This window comes from Cetorhinus maximus, chromosome 36 (assembly GCF_964194155.1).
Source record: "Cetorhinus maximus chromosome 36, sCetMax3.hap1.1, whole genome shotgun sequence".
NCBI lineage: Eukaryota > Metazoa > Chordata > Chondrichthyes > Lamniformes > Cetorhinidae > Cetorhinus > Cetorhinus maximus.
Genome location: NC_135914.1, coordinates 6,791,543 through 6,810,535, shown reverse-complemented (window position 1 = coordinate 6,810,535; position 18,993 = coordinate 6,791,543). Strand labels below are relative to the sequence as shown.

At 52.9% G+C, this 18,993-nt stretch overlaps 1 protein-coding gene across 1 annotated transcript in view; it reads right to left on the bottom strand.

The window, feature by feature from the left end:
- Positions 1-18,993, bottom strand: part of ints3 (integrator complex subunit 3) — a 97,075-nt gene that overhangs the window by 19,257 nt on the left and 58,825 nt on the right. Inside the window, exons 15-16 of the mRNA XM_078534115.1 lie at positions 16,609-16,677; positions 7,778-7,853 (exon numbers count right to left, since the gene is read on the bottom strand). Coding sequence (XP_078390241.1) covers positions 7,778-7,853; positions 16,609-16,677 — 145 coding nt within the window. The remainder of the gene's footprint in view (positions 1-7,777; positions 7,854-16,608; positions 16,678-18,993) is intronic.

Below are 18,993 nucleotides of genomic sequence, written 5' to 3'. Positions count from 1 at the left end.
TAGTACATGACAGGGAGGTCGGAGTGGGTCAGTACTTGTGGATTACAGCTGGTGCTCATCCTTAGCTGCTATCCTCCTCGGTCCCCCCATCAGGCAAAGGAAGAGCTTCATGGAATGAAATGAGGTCTTTTCCAGCGAGAAAGCTGAAATTTACCCAGTAATTAAGAGCTGACATTATTGCAAATTCTCACACTCCCTCGCACTGCTTCTGAGATTCTGGGTTGCAATAAAAAATACTGCTGACGTGTGACAATCATTCCGGGCTGCTTTTATTGCCTTCGACAGTGGCACAGACACTTGTACATGAACCGCAAACACTATCCGTGCATCTGCTTCCCCCCCTCCTCAGTGTTTGAGCATCGACAACCGAGAGCAGATCTGCATTTATATAGCACCTCGGGATGTCTTGGCGCGCTTCACGGCGCAGTGGAGTACTTTCCCCAAACTGTGGTTGGTAATGTAGGAAATGCACAGCAAGCTCCCATAAAGAAAGACACCTGCTTTCAGCGATGTTGGTTGAGGAATAAATATTGGCCCCAGGACATCGGAAGAGAACAACGCCCCCCCGCCATGGCTCTTCTTCCAACAGCGGCCGTGGGAATCTTTTACACCCACCTGAGGGGGCAGAGGGCCCCCGAGGGGGTATGGACCAGGTACTGGAAAGTGGGATTAAAACGAGAGAGGCTAGTTACTTTTTCCCCCTCTTTTTGGACAGCACAGCACGCGATGGGCTGAACGGCCTTTCTTTCTGCATCGTAACATTTCTATGGTTTTATGGCAGAGGGGCCTCCAGTTTATAGTCTCAGCTGAAAGACGTGACAAGTCTCCCTGTAATTCCCAGACTAAAATATTTTGTTTTACCTCCAAACCTTTCCTCACTAACTCTCTCCACAACCCCCACCCCCCCACCCCCCCAACCCCCACGTCCCCCCGGCTCCACAACACCATCACTCGACCGCCTCTCTCGCTCACCGAGAGGGAGCCTGTCGACGAGACGAGCCGAGAAAGGTCAAGCGGCTCAGAGCGTTTGAAATATTCAATATTTGTCCGCATTCGGAGCACAGATCGTTCGCCTGTGACAACTTAATGTGTCAGGCCGACTGCTACACACCAGCTCGCTTCCCTCAACTTAAATCCCTCTCTGTCTCCGCCTGGCCCGGAGAGTGACAGCGAGATACAAATCACACGCCTGCACTCGCGCATCATCAAATCCCTCGCTGAGAGGCAGTCTCGAGGTGAGCGGGTGTTGTGGGGTTGGGGGGAGAGCTGGATGTTAATTTGGTCTCTACAGTCCCCGTGAGGCCCTTCCCTAAACAGCACCACTGATCTGCACTTGCCCCCGCACCCCACCCCCCCCACCCCGACAACAGAAAGACTCTCAAGCAGGAGGCAATAGGCCCCGATTCCCACGGGATGATCAAAGTTCAATCGAAGCAGGACACGGAGACCTGTTTAGAATACTGTGAGGGGCAGGGGAGTTGTGGATTGTCCATCGTGAGGAGCAGGGGAGTTGTGGATTCTCCATCGTGAGGGGCAGGGGAGTTGTGGATTCTCCATCGTGAGGAGCAGGGGAGTTGTGGATTCTCCATCGTGAGGAGCAGGGGGGTTGTGGATTCTCCACCGTGAGGAGCAGGGGAGTTGTGGATTCTCCATCGTGAGAAGCAGGGGAGTTGTGGATTCTCCATCGTGAGGAGCAGGGGAGTTGTGGATTGTCCATCGTGAGGAGCAGGGGAGTTGTGGATTCTCCATCGTGAGGAGCAGGGGAGTTGTGGATTCTCCATCGTGAGGAGCAGGGGAGTTGTGGATTCTCCATCGTGAGGAGCAGGGGAGTTGTGGATTGTCCATCGTGAGGAGCAGGGGTTTGTGGATTTTCCATCGTGAGGAGCAGGGGATTGTGGATTCTCCATCGTGAGGAGCAGGGGAGTTGTGGATTGTCCATCGTGAGGAGCAGGGGAGTTGTGGATTCTCCATGGTGAGGAGCAGGGGAGTTGTGGATTCTCCATCGTGAGGAGCAGGGGGGTTGTGGATTCTCCATCGTGAGGAGCAGGGGAGTTGTGAATTCTCCATGGTGAGGAGCAGGGGAGTTGTGGATTCTCCATCGTGAGGAGCAGGGGAGTTGTGGATTCTCCATGGTGAGGAGCAGGGGAGTTGTGGATTCTCCATCGTGAGGAGCAGGGGAGTTGTGGATTCTCCATCGTGAGGAGCAGGGGAGTTGTGGATTCTCCATCGTGAGGAGCAGGGGAGTTGTGGACTCTCCATCGTGAGGAGCAGGGGAGTTGTGGATTCTCCATTGTGAGGAGCAGGGGATTGTGGATTCTCCATTGTGAGGAGCAGGGGATTGTGGATTCTCCATTGTGAGGAGCAGGGGATTGTTGATTCTCCATCGTGAGGAGCAGGGGAGTTGTGGATTCTCCATCGTGAGGAGCAGGGGAGTTGTGGATTCTCCACTGTGAGGAGCAGGGGAGTTGTGGATTCTCCATCGTGAGGGGCAGGGGATTGTGGATTCTCCATCGTGAGCGGCAGGGGAGTTGTGGATTCTCCATTGTGAGGAGCAGGGGATTGTGGATTCTCCATCGTGAGGGGCAGGGGATTGTGGATTCTCCATCGTGAGGGGCAGGGGAGTTGTGGATTCTCCACTGTGAGGAGCAGGGGATTGTGGAATATCCATCGTGAGGGGCAGGGGATTGTGGATTCTCCATCGTGAGGGGCAGGGGAGTTGTGGATTCTCCATTGTGAGGAGCAGGGGAGTTGTGGATTCTCCATCGTGAGGGGCAGGGAAGTTGTGGATTCTCCATTGTGAGGAGCAGGGGAGTTGTGGATTCTCCATCGTGAGGAGCAGGGGAGTTGTGGATTCTCCATCGTGAGGGGCAGGGGATTGTGGATTCTCCATCGTGAGGGGCAGGGGATTGTGGATTCTCCATCGTGAGGAGCAGGGGAGTTGTGGATTCTCCATCGTAAGGGGCAGGGGATTGTGGATTCTCCATCGTGAGGGGCATGGGAGTTGTGGATTCTCCATCGTGAGGAGTTGCGGGTTCTCCATTGTTGAATATGTTGAATGCTGAGTTAGTCAGCTATTTGAATTCTCAGGGAATCGAGGGATATGGGGAAAGTGGAGATGAGGCAGATCATTAGCCACGATTACACTCAATGGTTCAAAGGGGCTACTCTTGCTCCTATCAGCTTCCCTTCTTAGGTTTCTTATTTTGTGTTGTAAATTTACCAATCAACCAGCCTCACGAAACCAGAGACAGACAGATGACCCGGTCATTCTCACACTGCCGATCGTGGACAGAGCGTAGAGCTGCCCGTTCGCGGTCTTAACATTGCAACAGTGCCCACTTCCAAATACTCCGTGCCACACAGGATCGGAGAGCAGCTTCTCCTCTCCCGACAAGGCACCTGACATCTTTCGAGATTCACTGATTTGGTCAACTTCAGGTTGTAACCAGGGCTCCTCATGACCCCGGACGGCAGCCATGGGTCACAGCTCTGCTGTGACCATTCACGGCTCCCTCTAGACTTGCCCCGTGACCATCTCTCTGCCCCGCACCATTATCCCTTCTGCCATTTAATCTTTCCCGGTCTTCCACCTGAAGACAGACCTTCTCCACTTTTGTTTTCTTCCCCTCCCCTCCTTTCCATGTCTCTGTATTGGTTTCCAAAGCCCCCACGTCAACCTTTGGCCATTCCCGATGAAAGGTCATCGACCTGAAAGGTGAACTTGTTCTCTCTCCACAGATGCTGCCTGAGCTGCTGAGGACTCGCAGCGCTTTCCATTTTAATTTTGAAAGGTGCTTCATCGGCCGTAAAGTAATTTGGGGCGTCCTACGGTTGCGAAAGGCGCTATATAAACGCTGGCCAGGAACGGTAGGTAGCACCCCCTGCGCTGAGACACTCCGATGTTCTCTACAATGACCAAATCAAACTTTGGCATTGCTACCAAAATCCCAAGCCCGGTTTCCCAAAATATCCAGTTCAGACCGAACCCTGTGTGCACCAAGGCCGGGAAACAGTGCAGAATTCGGGACACTTCCCAATCCCTCAAAATGGAGGGCAGGAAATTTGAGTTTTTATTGGCAGCTTCACAGGAACACAGGAACAGGAGGAGGCCATTCAGCCCCTCGAGCCTGTTACACAGGAACAGCAGGAGGCCATTCAGCCCCTCTAGCCTGTTACACAGGAACAGGAGGAAGCCATTCAGCCCCTTGAGCCTGTTACACAGGAACAGAAGGCCATTCAGCCCCTTGAGTGTGGGACTCAGGAACAGGAGGAGGCCATTCAGTCCCTTGAGCCTGTTACACAGGAACAGGAGGAGGCCATTCAGCCCCTTGAGCCTGTTACACAGGAACAGGAGGAGGCCATTCAGCCCCCTCAAGCCTGGGACACAGGAAGAGGAGGCCATTCAGCCCCTTGAGCCTGTTATATGGGAACAGGAGGAGGCCATTCAGCCCCTTGAGCCTGTTACACAGGAACAGGAGGAGGCCATTCAGCCCCCTCGGGCCTGTTACACAGGAACAGGAGGAGGCCATTCAGCCCCCTCGGGCCTGTTACACAGGAACAGGAGGAGGCCATTCAGCCCCCTCGAGCCTGTGACACTGGAATGGGATCGGGGGAGCCCATTCAACCTCCTCAAGCCTGTGACATTGGAACAGGAGGAGGCCCATTCAGCTCCCATGAGCCTGTTGCACAAGAACAGGAGGAGGCCACTCAGGCCCCTCCATTCCCATCACTCCACCACTGGCGGCCATGACCTCAGCTGCCTGAACCCCAAGCTCTGGATTTCCCTCCCGAAACCTCTTTGCCTCTCTCCTCCTATAAGACGCTCCTTAAAGCTGACCTCCTTCACCAAGCTTTTGGGTCGCCTGCCCTAAAATCTCCTTAGCGGGTCCGGGATCAAACTCTGTTCGATTACGGGCCTGTGAAGCACGTTGGCGTTTAAGACACTATGTAAATGCAAGTGGTTGTTGTTATAGCGGTGGCAGACCTTGCCTTCTTTCTCCTGTCTCCGCTCGTCATCATCTTTGGCAATTGTAGTGCGTTCAACCTAGGATCTAACTCAACACAAGGGACAGGCTCTCAACTTTGAGAGGGCTGTGTTCCTCCCTCAGACTAGACCCTCTCGCCTTCCCACTCCAAGCCCTGGATGCATATTTTACAAAGGCTTGCGGTTTCCAAGGCTTTGATTCTCATCAATACCCCGGGCATATCGCTGCACTCTGCTTTCTGCTTGATGGCGCGGACGAGAGCGTCAGAAACAGGGTCAACTCTGCAGCAGCTCAATCAAAGCAGAAACCGCGGCCCCGCTCCCACAACCTCAATGAATCAACCTTCAAGGGCACCCAAGTGGCCAGCTCCTTGTAAATCTCTCTGGCTGCGCTGTCACTGAACAGCCCAGTGTTCCTGAACGAGAAGGCTCTGTCTCGCTCTACTCCTGACATTTTCCTCAAATCCAATTTCTTCCATTTGGTAAGTGACCTCTTGAGTCCGTCCTGTGAGTGCTGCCCCCCCACTCACAGACAGCCCTGATCCAGGGATTTTAAACTTTCAATCAGGAGGAGAAGTAACAGGAACTCATCTTAAAATGGGTGCAGGAACAGAGAGAGGTGTGGGGGGGTGGTATAGATACACAAATCTTTGAAGGCAGCAGGGCAAGGAGTCCGTTTAAAAAGCAGAAGCAATCCTTGACTTTACTAACAAAGGAAGCGAGCACAGAAGCAAGGTTAAGCTGCACCCTTCATAAATCACCGGTTAGGCTTCAGCTGCAGTACTGCATCCAATCCTGGGGCACAGCGCTTTATGTAGAGCAGACAGAAGAAGTTTACTGGAATGATACCGGGGACGGGTTAACCTGGAGAAGCTGTAGAAGTTGGGGATTGTTCCTCCTTAGAGCAGAGATGGTTGAGGGGGAAGGGGAAGATTTAATAGAAGCATTGTTGACGGGCTAAATGAGTAGAAACTGTTTCCACGGCCAGAAGGTACAGTAATCAGAGGACACAGATTTAATGGTGTTTTGGAGAAAGAATCAAAGGGGGGGGGGATGAAGAGAATTTTTTTAAAAAAAAATAAACCCAGCGGGTTGTTGTGACCTGGAAGACACTGTCTGAAAGGACAGCAGAAGCAGGTTCAATAGGAACTTGCCAAAAGGGGGAAATCGGGTAAATGCTTGGAGGGGAATTTATTTTTTTTACAGGGAATTCGGGGAAAGAGCAAGAGCAGCGGGAATAACTGGACAGCTCTTCCAAAGGCACAATGGGATGAATAGCCTCCGCTATGATCACCTCGCAGGGGGCAGCTATTTCAGAGTGACCAGAATCTAACAGAGAGCGGAGGGTGGGGGGGGGAGCTCAAAGGAGAAACATCTGGGCCAAGTTTCAAGGGCCAGGTTAAGCGAGGTTCGAAAGGAGAGGAAGCTCGAACACTGCGTGCGTATTTTTAATTTGTATTTTATGTAAAAGGGCAGTCGAGGAGAGGGAGAGAGAGAGAGAGAGATAGATAGATAATGGGAAAGCGAGGGAGTTTATATCTCCCCTATCTGAACGACTCGCAGCCTCCCAGAGATTTGTTGGCTCGCACAAGCACCGATAAGGTCACGATGAAAGGAAATGTCTGGATGTTATCACGACTGCCCAGCCTTCTTCATTGTTGCTTTACAAAAGAAGCGCATCAATCTCCTGAATGCCGAATTTAAAACCCAGTCAGTTTTACACCTACCCCAGCTGGAGGAGGTAATTTCCTGTGTGGATGGCAGACAATGTAATAAATGAGGAGCTTTTAGTTCTCTGAGAGTCGGAGCTGTGGTGACGTGACTGCAGTTCTGCACTCGCGCCTCGAGCAATTTAGCAATTTCCAATCCCCTCACACCCCCGTCTGTCTGACCCTCCCAGCCTCAATCTCGCTCTTTGGGTGTCAACGCGACAAATAAGCTTGCATTTACGTAGCGCCTTTAATGCAGTTAAAAAAAAAAAGTCCCGAGGCGTTATCCAAGGGGCTAACTCAACACCGAGCCACATTACGGAGAGGTTTAAGGGCAGGCGACCAAAAGCCTGGTCAAAGGGGTCGGTTTTCGGGAGTGTGTTAAAGGAGGAGAGAGAATTCCAGAGCTTAGGGTCCAGGCAGCTGCCAAAGGTGCAGTGATAGAAACTGGGGAGGCACAAGAGGGCAAGGTTACACTAACTGGTGCAAAGCAACATCTCACAAACAGCAATGAGATTTTTTTTTTGGTGGCGCGCGCACACACAATGTTGCAGATGCTGAAAGCCTGAAATCAAAAGAACATTCAGGTCTGTTCTGATGAAACGTTAACTCTGTTTCCCTCTCCACAGGCGCTGACCAGACCTGCCGAGCGTTTCCAGCCATTGCTGCCTCGGTTTTCTTTAATGCTATTGGTTGGTTGATTGGTAAATATTGACCAGGACAGTGGGGTGGTCGTGACCTGCCCCTCATGTAGATGTACGGGATCTTGATCATTCAAATGAAGCACGGAAAGCTGTGGGGGGAGGGGAGGGGCTCGCTTGCTTGTCTCCAGCGGCACCTCTGACAATGCAGCACTCCCTCCGGATTGTACCGCAGGTCGGCCTGGGTTACAGGCTCAGGCCCCAAAGTGCAGCTTGAAGCCACACAACCTTGAGGCTCAGTCGGGCGAGAGCGCAGCCGAATGAGCCAAGGGTCTCACTCCCGGCTACTCCCGCACTCAGCGAAATGATTCCGGTTAAATAAAGAGTTTTTGGGGGGTGGGGGGGTGGGCGGGGGCGGGAAAGGGATGGTGGGGGAGACTTACTCAGGATGTTGAGAACTGAATCCTTGCGAAACATAACCAGGTTCCCCATCATTATGTGACACACCAGCTCCTGCAGCTGAAACACAAACAAGCGACATTTTAAATTGAATTAATGGATTCAAACCTCCAAGTTGCCCCTAAAACCCTTTACTTGTAGCATCAGGGAAAGCCCCAAAGGTCGGTCGGTTTTCCGAAATCATTCCCACTTCCCGGGAAGTCACTGTCTCTTTGAGCCCAGTATTGTTCCCTGGTAACTGGTTACACCGGGACAGGAGGCAGCCCTTCGGCCCCTCAACCCTGTTCCGCCACTCAGTCGGGTCATGGCTGATCTGTACCTTACCTCCATCTTGGTTCCGTGACCCTTCATACGTTGGCCTATCAAAAAATCCAACACAGTTTTAACATCACAGCCCCCACCCCACCCAACCCAACCCGCAACAGCTTCCCGGGGAAGTGTGTTCCAGATTCCCACTCCCCTCCGCGTGAAGAAGTGCTTCTCGATATCGGTCCCCCGAACGGCCTGGTTCTCATTTTAAGGTGACGCTGCCTTAATTACCAACTCCCCTATCGGGGGAAATGGGCTCTCCCTACTTGCCCCTATCAAAACTCCTTTAATCATCCTGAACGCCTCCAATCACGTCACCCTTGCACATAATGGAATCCAAACCTGGTCTGTGCACCCTGCCCTCTGGAACGTTCTGGTGGGTCTGCGCTGCACCCACCCACCCACCCCTCAAAGCCATTATATCCTCTCTGAGGTGTAGCGCCCAGAGTTAAGTGCAGTAAGTCTAGATGGTTCTTTGTACAACAATAACCTAACTTTCATGCCTTTGTATTCCAGGCCTCGAGATAAAGGCCCATATTCCGTTACCCATTTCAGTGCGGTGTATGGCTGTGTTTTATTGCACCTGCACTCCACCCAACTTTTAACCTGTGTTCCTGGGAAAAGTGCTCCAATCGCTGGGCCATGCTGCTCCTGAGAAAGACATGACAACCGTACGCAACCAGAGCTTAAATAACCCACCAGCGCTACTGATCAGTCTGCAGGGGCTTGCCACATCTCCCTCCTCCCTGTGTTGAGGGAAGAGTTTACTGTTTAACCTTCAGACTGTCCCACTCCGAGCCTCCCTCACTCAGTCTCGTCCTCCTCTTGCAACCCGAGCACTCGCTGCTTCCCTGCTCTGTGGGCCTCTGTTTTGCAACACGAGAAGCCACGAGCGTTTGCCTGGCACCTAATCGTATTCGCGCTTCTAGAGGTGCAGTGAGCTGTTTCGAAGGCTGCACACGCGGCAGTCAATTTGAGCACAGCAAGATCCCAGAAACACCAACGGAGCTGTCAGTTGCACAGAATGACACAGAATCTACAGTCCAGACACAGGTCACTCGGCCCAACTGGTCCGTGCTAGTATTTATAGCTCACGTGAGTCTCCTCCCACCCTGTCAGCATAACCTTTTTACTCCTTTCTCCCTCGTGTGTTTATCCAACCTCCCCCTTCAATGCATCCCTGCTATTCACCTCGGGCGGTCCCTGTGGGAGCGAGTTCCACACTCTCCCCACTCTTGGGGTAAAGAGGTTTCTCTTGAATTCCTCACTGGATTTATTAGCGACTATCTTACATTGATGGCCCCGAGTTCTGATCTCCCCCACCGCCAGGCAGAAACATCTTCCCTATGTCCACCCTCCCGAAACCCTTCCATCATTTGGAAGACCTCTAACTTATCTGTTTTTGGTGAGGTTGGTTGAGGGGGAATGAGAGAGAGCCTCTTTCTTAATTCATTGCCTGGATGTTAGGGTCGCTGGTAAGGCCAGCATTCATTGCCCATCCCGAGATGCCCCTCAACTGGTTTGCTAGGTTATTTCAGAGGGCAGTTGGAAGTCACCCATGTTGGTGTGGGTCTAGAGCCTCTGACAGACCCCGCTAAGCAGGCGAAGGACACAGCCTCCCTTTCCGAAATGGATACTGGTGAGCCCGTTGGATTTTCCACAACAATCCGACAACTTCATGGTGCGCTTTTACTGGTTCCAGATTTCTGGAACAAAACTGTTCAAATTTGCAGCTTCTGCTCATGTTTTCTGGATTACTGGTCCAGTCACAAGCCCGCGGCACCACCTGCTAAATCCTCTGCTCTTCTCCGAATAGTGCAATGTGATCTTTTGTGTCCGCTTGGCAGGGACTAAAGTGACTCATGACGTCATGTTTCTGCAGTGAGGCACTGCACTGCACGCTGCACGCGGTTGACTGTAGGCAGCAATATTACAGGTAGGGTTTCTCCACGAGTAAAGCAGCGGGGTTGACGCTTTTCTCCTGGGCTCCTACATCCTGCACAAAAGTTTACCTTCCAACCTGATCCCCTGAGTTTCTACAGTCACTGGCAATAAACACGGCAGCTCTGGCCAGGACCAGCAGTCACTACAGGGTAGCACACCCGATGGAAGCAGGGTTTAAGCGATCACACATCAGTCGCCTTCACCCTGAGGCCCCCCTCTCGAAACAGCGATGAACGCGTCGGCCACTGACACGGCCAACAAGGCTATAGGAAGGTCCCAGAGGGATTGCCGAGGAAGGAACTGAAACCAACAATGATCTGGATTACTATCGATAGTAACTCCTCCAGGTCAGTTTCCCCAATGACATGGTAAACACTCACTTCACCAAAGACATGCATTAAAATTGTTTGCAGCCATGTTTCCAGAATGAAAGAGAAATGATAAACAAAGGAGATGGTGCTTATCAAAGTTTTGGGGTTCGAACAGGAAAGCAACTCCAGCAGGGACTCTCTTCCTCAAAAGCCGCTGGAAGCAGAGTCTTCGAATATTTTTAAAGCAGAGGCTGGAGAGATTTGTTGATAAGCAAGGGGGTGGGGGGGGGGGGGGGCGGTGGGAAGGTTATCGGGGGTTAGGTGGGAATGGGAATGTGGGATTTGAGGATACAGTCAGGTCAGCTGTGATCTTATTGAATGGTGGGACAGGCTCGAGGGGCCGAGTGGCCTCCTCCTGTTCCTAGTTTGTATGGCAGAGTAATTATTTCAGTCACGCTGTGTGCTCATCTGACAACTGGCTTCCTTTCAAGGAGACGTTCAGCGATGGCTCTGTGATATGGCCAGCTCCACGAGCTGTCTAATTAAACCAAGCACCGTGTCACTGTGCATCAGGCAGTTACCCTGCAGCTTTCACTCCACGACCTTCACAGATCAATCCCACTGCTACACGGATTTACATCCAGCCAACAGCAGAGAGACAGGTCACTTGGCCCAACACGGCCAGGTTCCACACAAGCCTCCTCCCACGCTCCCTTCATCTCCTCCCACCCTCCCTTCATCTCCTCCCACCCTCCCTTCATCTCCTCCCACCCTCCCTTCATCTCCTCCCACCCTCCCTTCATCTCCTCCCACCCTCCCTTCATCTCCTCCCAGCTTCCCTTCATCTCCTCCCACCCTCCCTTCATCTCCTCCCACCCTCCCTTCATCTCCTCCCACCCTCCCTTCATCTCCTCCCACCCTCCCTTCATCTCCTCCCACCCTCCCTTCATCTCCTCCCACCCTCCCTTCATCTCCTCCCACCCTCCCTTCATCTCCTTCCACCCTCCCTTCATCTCCTCCCACCCTCCCTTCATCTCCTCCCACCCTCCCTTCATCTCCTTCCACCCTCCCTTCATCTCCTCCCACCCTCTCTTCATCTCCTCCCACCCTCCCTTCATCTCCTTCCACCCTCTCTTTATCCCCTCCCACCCTCTCTTCATCTCATTCCACCCTCCCTTCATCTCCTTCCACCCTCCCTTCATCTCCTTCCATTCCTTTGTCCCTCATGTGTTTATCCAGCGTCTCTGCGATTCACCTCAACCACCCCCCACTCCCCGTGGGAGCGAGTCCCACATTCTCCCCACTCCCCGTGGGAGCGAGTCCCACATTCTCCCCACTCCCCGTGGGAGCGAGTCCCACATTCTCCCCACTCCCCGTGGGAGCGAGTCCCACATTCTCCCCACTCCCCGTGGGAGCGAGTCCCACATTCCCCCCACTCCCCGTGGGAGCGAGTCCCACATTCTCCCCACTCCCCGTGGGAGCGAGTCCTACATTCTCCCCACTCCCCGTGGGAGCGAGTCCCACATTCTCCCCACTCCCCGTGGGAGCGAGTCCCACATTCTCCCCACTCCCCGTGGGAGCGAGTCCCACATTCTCCCCACTCCCCGTGGGAGCGAGTCCCACATTCTCCCCACTCCCCGTGGGAACGAGTCCCACATTCTCCCCGCTCCCCGTGGGACCGAGTCCCACATTCTCCCCACTCTCTGGGTAAAGAAGTTTCTCCTGAACGCCCCCCATCGGATTTATCAGTGGTGACCTGTTATTTATGTTCCCTAATTTCAGCCTCTCCACACAGGTGGAAATATTTTGTGTCCACCCGATCAACCATTTCATTATTTGAAAGGTCTCTATCAGGTCACCTCCACAGTCTTCTCTTTCAATCTTTCCCATTGGTTATAACCTCTCAGCTCGGGTGTCACTCCCTGTGAACCTTTATTTGCACCTTTTCCAACACCTTCTATGTCCTTTTAGTAAATTGGAGGTCAGAACGGTGCTCAGTAACTCCAAACAGTGGGGTCTCACTAAGGTCCTGTACAGGTTAAACATGACTCCTCTGCTCTTCAATTTTACTCTGCCAGTAACGATTAGGGGCATCGTGAAACCAAACAAAAAGAGTCAAGACGTGACGTGGAAATGGTCAACTCCTTGCGACTGGTAAGCCTACCGGCACCAGCACAGGGGGGAATGAAGCTTTGCGTTAGGAACAGGAGGTCATTTAGCCCCTCGACCTTTCTCTGCTATCCAGTGAGATCATTAATAATCTGTGACCGGACGCCGCAATTTCACCCCTCCCTCCCAAGCTGCCGACTTGGACTAAGGGTAGAACCCGGCGCCCGTGCTCCTCACACTCAAAGCTCCAGCCGGCTATTCGGCAAAGTAGGGCCTCGCAGCAGAACCTGAGCGACATCAGCACCCGCAGGAGCCACGGGGGAGCGAGCGAGAGCGGGAAGCCCCGACTGGCTCCCACGCCTCGTGCCTTGATACGGGTGCGCCAGCTACCAGCAAAGGCCAGGGCTCAAGCCCGAGACTGGACAGCTCAGTCCCGCAGCAGCGCTGTCCGACAAAGGGCTCACCAACTCCAGAGGTGGCGACGGCAGGCTGCGCTTTAACGATAGCCATTGAGCAGAGAGCAGCAAGTCCACGCGAAAAGCCGCGTGCACATATGCACCTCATGTACCTTCAGTGAAACAATCACCAGTGCCCAAGTAGCAGAAACTCTCATCAATCACAAAAAGAACATCCACGCACTCTGCTTGACATCTCATCAGTTTACAACAAAAATAAAATACAGCAGGGTAAAGATCAGCGGAGTGTGTGCAAATAAGCATAAGAGACCATAGAGGCCCAATGAGCATCTATTACTCATTTATTACTTAATACCAATCAGGGGTATAACCAGTCAAATCTGCATTCCCAATTAGCCACATCTGGCCAGCTGCTAACATCTTCGGTAACACTGGGGCTGAACCAAGCGATGTGGATTCAGGCACATCAGCCCGAGAAATATTCAGTCTTCTTCAGGGGAAGCAGAGTTTTCAAGCTCCAACCTGTAGGATATGCTGTGCTCGAATCAGGTTTGGATGGTTGCAAGGAGAGTGGGATAATGAAAGGGTTCGGACAGGGATCAGCGTGAAAAGGGCTTTTCCGGGGAACTTTTGAGCAGCTTGTCAGGGTGAAAATAATATCCTACCTCTGCCCTCCCTGACTATCAAGCAGCTTATTAAAAATTCTATAGCGTGGTTCGGCACCCCAGCTGATTCCTCTGCAGAATGATCTGGCATGTTTCCTGAGCTTAGCTGCGGAGGCATTTGCATTTAACCGTCTCAGTGCCGGAGCATCCAGCAGTCCGGGGGGGAAGCAAACGGAGGAGCTGTGTTTATCCAGCGCTCCCCAAACGGCCTCACAGCCGCCGCGGTACCTTGGGAAGTGCAGTCACTGCAGGATCGTGGGAAATGCAGCAGCCAATGTGCACACAGCAAGAGTCAACGAACAGCTTCAGGATAAACACCCACATGTTTTTCAGTGGTCTTGGTTGAGAAATAATTATTCGCCAGCACACTGGATAATGTCCAGTGGAATCTTTTAGATCTACCGGAAAGGGTACACCGGGGTCTCAGTTTAAAGTCTCATATGTTGCAGCATAACACTGAGCTACAGTACTGGTGGGGACAGGTCTGTCACTGTATAACACTGGGTTACAGTACTGGTGGGGACGGGTCTGTCACTGTATAACACTGGGGTACAGTACTGGTGGGGACAGGTCTGTCACTGTATAACACTGGGGTACAGTACTGGTGGGGACAGGTCTGTCACTGTATAATACTGGGGTACAGTACTGGTGGGGACAGGTCTGTCACTGTATAACACTGGGGTACAGTACTGGTGGGGACGGGTCTGTCACTGTATAACACTAGGGTACAGTACTGGTGGGGACGGGCCTGTCACTGTATAACACTGGGCTACAGTACTGGTGGGGACGGGTCTGTCACTGTATAACACTGGGGTACAGTACTGATGGGGACGGGTTTGTCACTGTATAACACTGGGGTACAGTACTGATGGGGACAGGTCTGTCACTGTATAACACTGGGGTACAATGCTGGAGACGACAGGTCTGTCCCTGTATAACACTGGGGTACAATGCTGGAGAGGACAGGTCTGTCACTGTATAACATTGGGGTACAGTACTGGTGGGGACGGGTCTGTCACTGTATATCACTGGGGTACAGTACAGGTGGAGACGGGTCTGTCACTGTATAACACTGGGGTACAATGCTGGTGAGGACAGGTCTGTCACTGTATAACACTGGGGCACAGCACTGGTGGGGGCAGGTCTGTCACTGCTGTCACTGTATAACACTGGGGTACAGTACTGGTGGGGACGGGTCTGTCACTGTATATCACTGGGGTACAGTACAGGTGGGGACGGGTCTGTCACTGTATAACACTGGGGTACAGTACTGGTGGGGACAGGTCTGTCACTGTATAACACTGGGGTACAATGCTGGTGAGGACAGGTCTGTCACTGTATAACACTGGGGCACAGCACTGGTGGGGGCAGGTCTGTCACTGTTGTCACTGTATAACACTGGGGTACAGTACTGGTGGGGACGGGTCTGTCACTGTATATCACTGGGGTACAGTACTGGTGGGGACGGGTCTGTTACTGCATAACACTGGGGTACAGTACAGGTGGGGACGGGTCTGTCACCGTATAACACTGGGGTACAGTACTGGTGGGGACGGGTCTGTCACTGTATAACACTGGGGTACAGTATTGGTGGGGACGGGTCTGTCACTGTATAACACTGGGGTACAGAACTGGTGGGGACGGGTCTGTCACTGTATAACACTGGGGTACAGAACTGGTGGGGACGGGTCTGTCACTGTATAACACTGGGGTACAGTACTGGTGGGGACGGGTCTGTCACTGTATAACACTGGGGTACAGAACTGGTGGGGACGGGTCTGTCACAGTATAACACTGGGGTACAGTACTGGTGGGGACGGGTCTGTCACTGTATAACACTGGGGTACAGTACTGGTGGGGACGGGTCTGTCACAGTATAACACTGGGGTACAGTACTGGTGGGGACAGGTCTGTCACTGTATAACACTGGGGTACAGTACTGGTGGGGACGGGTCTGTCACTGTATAACACTGGGGTACAGTACTGGTAGGGACGGGTCTGTCACTGTATAACACTGGGGTACAGTACTGGTGGGGACGGGTCTGTCACTGTCTAACACTGGGGTACAGTACTGGTGGGGACAGGTCTGTCACTGTATAACACTGGGGTACAGTACTGGTGGGGACGGGTCTGTCACTGTATAACACTGGGGTACAGTACTGGTGGGGACGGGTCTGTCACTGTGTAACACTGGGGTACAGTACTGGTGGGGATGGGTCTGTCACTGTATAACACTGGGGTACAGTACTGGTGGGAACGGGTCTGTCACCGTATAACATTGGGGTACAGTACTGGTGGGGACGGGTCTGTCACTGTATAACACTGGGGTACAGCACTGGTGGGGACGGGTCTGTCCCTGTGTAACACTGGGGTACAGTACTGGTGGGGACTGGTCTGTCACTGTATAACACTGGGGTACAGTACTGGTGGGGACGGGTCTGTCACTGTATAACACTGGGGTACAGTACTGGTGGGGATGGGTCTGTCACTGTATAACATTGGGGTACAGTACTGGTGGGGACCGGTCTGTCACTGTATAACACTGGGGTACAGTACTGGTGGGGACGGGTCTGTTACTGTATAACACTGGGGTACAGTACTGGTGGGGACGGGTCTGTCACTGTCTAACACTGGGGTACAGTACTGGTGGGGACGGGTCTGGCACTGTATAACACTGGGGTACAGTACTGGTGCGGACGGGTCAGTCACTGTATAACACTGGGGTACAGTACTGGTGGGGAAGGGTCTGTCACTGTATAACACTGGGGTACAGTACTGGTGGGGACGGGTCAGTCACTGTATAACACTGGGGTACAGTACTGGTGGGGAAGGGTCTGTCACTGTATAACACTGGGGTACAGTACTGGTGGGGACGGGTCTGTCACAGTATAACACTGGGGTACAGGTCTTTTATCACATGCTTTCGTCCCACGCTGCCCTTAAGCAACTCAGCAAGCGAAGGGGAGGGAGCTGATGCATCTAAGGCCAGTTCTGCCGTGAGGATATGAGATACAACCCGCTCAATACCATGTGAAGCAGACGTTTGGTGCTGGGGACTGACCTGTGCAGAGTCAATGACGGCAACAATCATGTTGAGGAGTTCGCTACTTCGCAAAGTCTCATCAGGGAACTGTAATGGGAAGAGAACCAACATTACACAGCGTCCGACAGCAACAGGAAGCCCTTCTGCATTCACCCTCAAGAGTAACATTACAAATTCCACTCAAATATATCGCCGATCATAAAATACAACATCTCTGCCTCCCAATTTCTTCAGCTGCGGGTGAGAGATCTCAGTAAAGGCTGAACGGGCTGGGGGGCTATTTCATGTCGAGAGGAGAGGCTGAGGGGGGTGACCTGTTTTGATCTTCAGAAAGATGGGGGTGTTTGATAGGGGTAGAAGCAGAGGAGATGTTTCCACGCAGGTAGGTTTGAATTAGTCGGCCTTCAATGTATGACAGTCACTCAGAGTGGCGAGACTGTGGAACTCTCTCCCACAGGGAGTGGTCGAGGTGAATAGCAGAGATGCATTGAGACGGGGGGGTGGGTGAAGCTGGATAAACACGTGTGGGAGAAAGGAGTAGCAGGGTGCGGTGATGGGGTGAGGTGAAGAGGGGGTTGGGGAGGAGGCTCGTGTGGAGCAGAAACACCAGCACTGAGCAGAAGGGGCCGAATGGCCCATTTCTGTATTGGCAATTCTCATTAGTTCTTGCTGGTCAGCTCGCTCAGCATCAGCCCTCTCACCGATGAAGCCAGGAGGCTTTGTGGGCGGGGCGGGCGGGCGGGGGGGGCGGTGGGGTGGATGCGGGGAGGGTTCACGTCACAGAACAGGGCAGGTACTTGTTGGGAGAGCTGTCCTTCGGAAGGGACAGCGCCCTGTGGGCCTCTTCTGCTACCTCCGGTGGTCCGCCTGTCAGCGCTGACTCAGTGCGTCGCACTCCGTCACCTCACAGTCACAATCCCGTGGCTTCAGACGCCAGGGGCTTGAGTGCCAAGTCTAGGCTGATGCACCTAGTGCTGCACCCACGGGAGAACCGCAATTAAAATAAATGCTCGAGTTATTATTCTACTGCTGAGTTACGTGGAAGGGAAGATAAGGCTTGCAGTTAACTACATGGAGGTGTAGTCATGGTTACTGCAGCAAAAAAAGGAAGCCAATTTGCACGCAGTAAACTCTCATACTGAGATACACAAGCTAATAATCAGCATTAGCGATACTGGCAAAGTGAAGGGTAAAAACATGGACCAGGCCACCTGCTCCGCTTCCAATAGTGCCGTGGAATCTTCTGTTTCACTCTGTTCATTTTTTTATCACCCGGTTTAACCTCTTTCCTACTTGACCACAGAAACGATGTGTCACAAGCGCTTCAGCAGCTGTCCAGCGTCGGGACAGGCATAACACACAGGCAAGTCTGTCTTCCTCTCATCGGAAAGTTGGAGCATCTGACAAAGCAGGGCTCCCTCAGCATTGCGAGGGATTAGGCAGAAACGGCGAGTCGATGGCTGCTGGCTTCGAACGCTGGCCCACGGAGGAGAGAGGATTTGACGCACAGTGACATTTGAGAGAGTAGAATCAGCTCCCCTCCTGTACGCGGCCTGCCCTGCGAGACACACAGGTCCATACTAACCCAGGACAGAAGGGAGAGGATTGGCGGCGGGAGGGAAAAGAGAGGGATAGCGGTTAATTCAGCTCTGTCCTCACCTTGTGTGTGTATGTGTGCGGTGTGGGCTAGAGCGCGGGGATATGTGCGCGCACACGAGGGGGGGGAGTGGGTGGGGGTGAGTGCGTGCGTATGCGGGAGTGTGTGTATGTGGGGGGTGTGTGTGTATGTGTGGGTGTGTGTGTATGTGGGGGTGTGTGTGTATGTGTGGGTGTGTGTGTGTATGTGGGGGTGTGTGTGTGTATGTGGGGGTGTGTGTGTGTATGTGGGGGTGTGTGTGTATGTGGGGGTGTGTGTGTATGTGGGGGTGTGTGTGTATGTGTGGGTGTGTGTGTATGTGGGGGTGTGTGTGTATGTGGGGGTGTGTGTGTATGTGGGGGGGTGTGTGTGTATGTGTGGGTGTGTGTGGATGTGGGGGTGTGTGTGTTGATGTGGGGGTGTGTGTGTATGTGGGGGTGTGTGTGTGTATGTGGGGGTGTGTGTGTATGTGGGGGTGTGTGTGTGTATGTGGGGGTGTGTGTGTGTATGTGGGGGTGTGTGTGTATGTGTGGGGGTGTGTGTATGTGTGGGGGTGTGTGTATGTGTGGGGGTGTGTGTGTGTGTGGGGGTGTGTGTGTATGTGGGGGTGTGTGTATGTGTGGGGGTGTGTGTGTATGTGGGGGTGTGTGTGTGTATGTGGGGGTGTGTGTGTATGTGGGTGTGTGTGTGTATGTGGGTGTGTGTGTGTATGTGGGTGTGTGTGTGTATGTGGGTGTGTGTGTGTGTATGTGGGTGTGTGTGTGTAT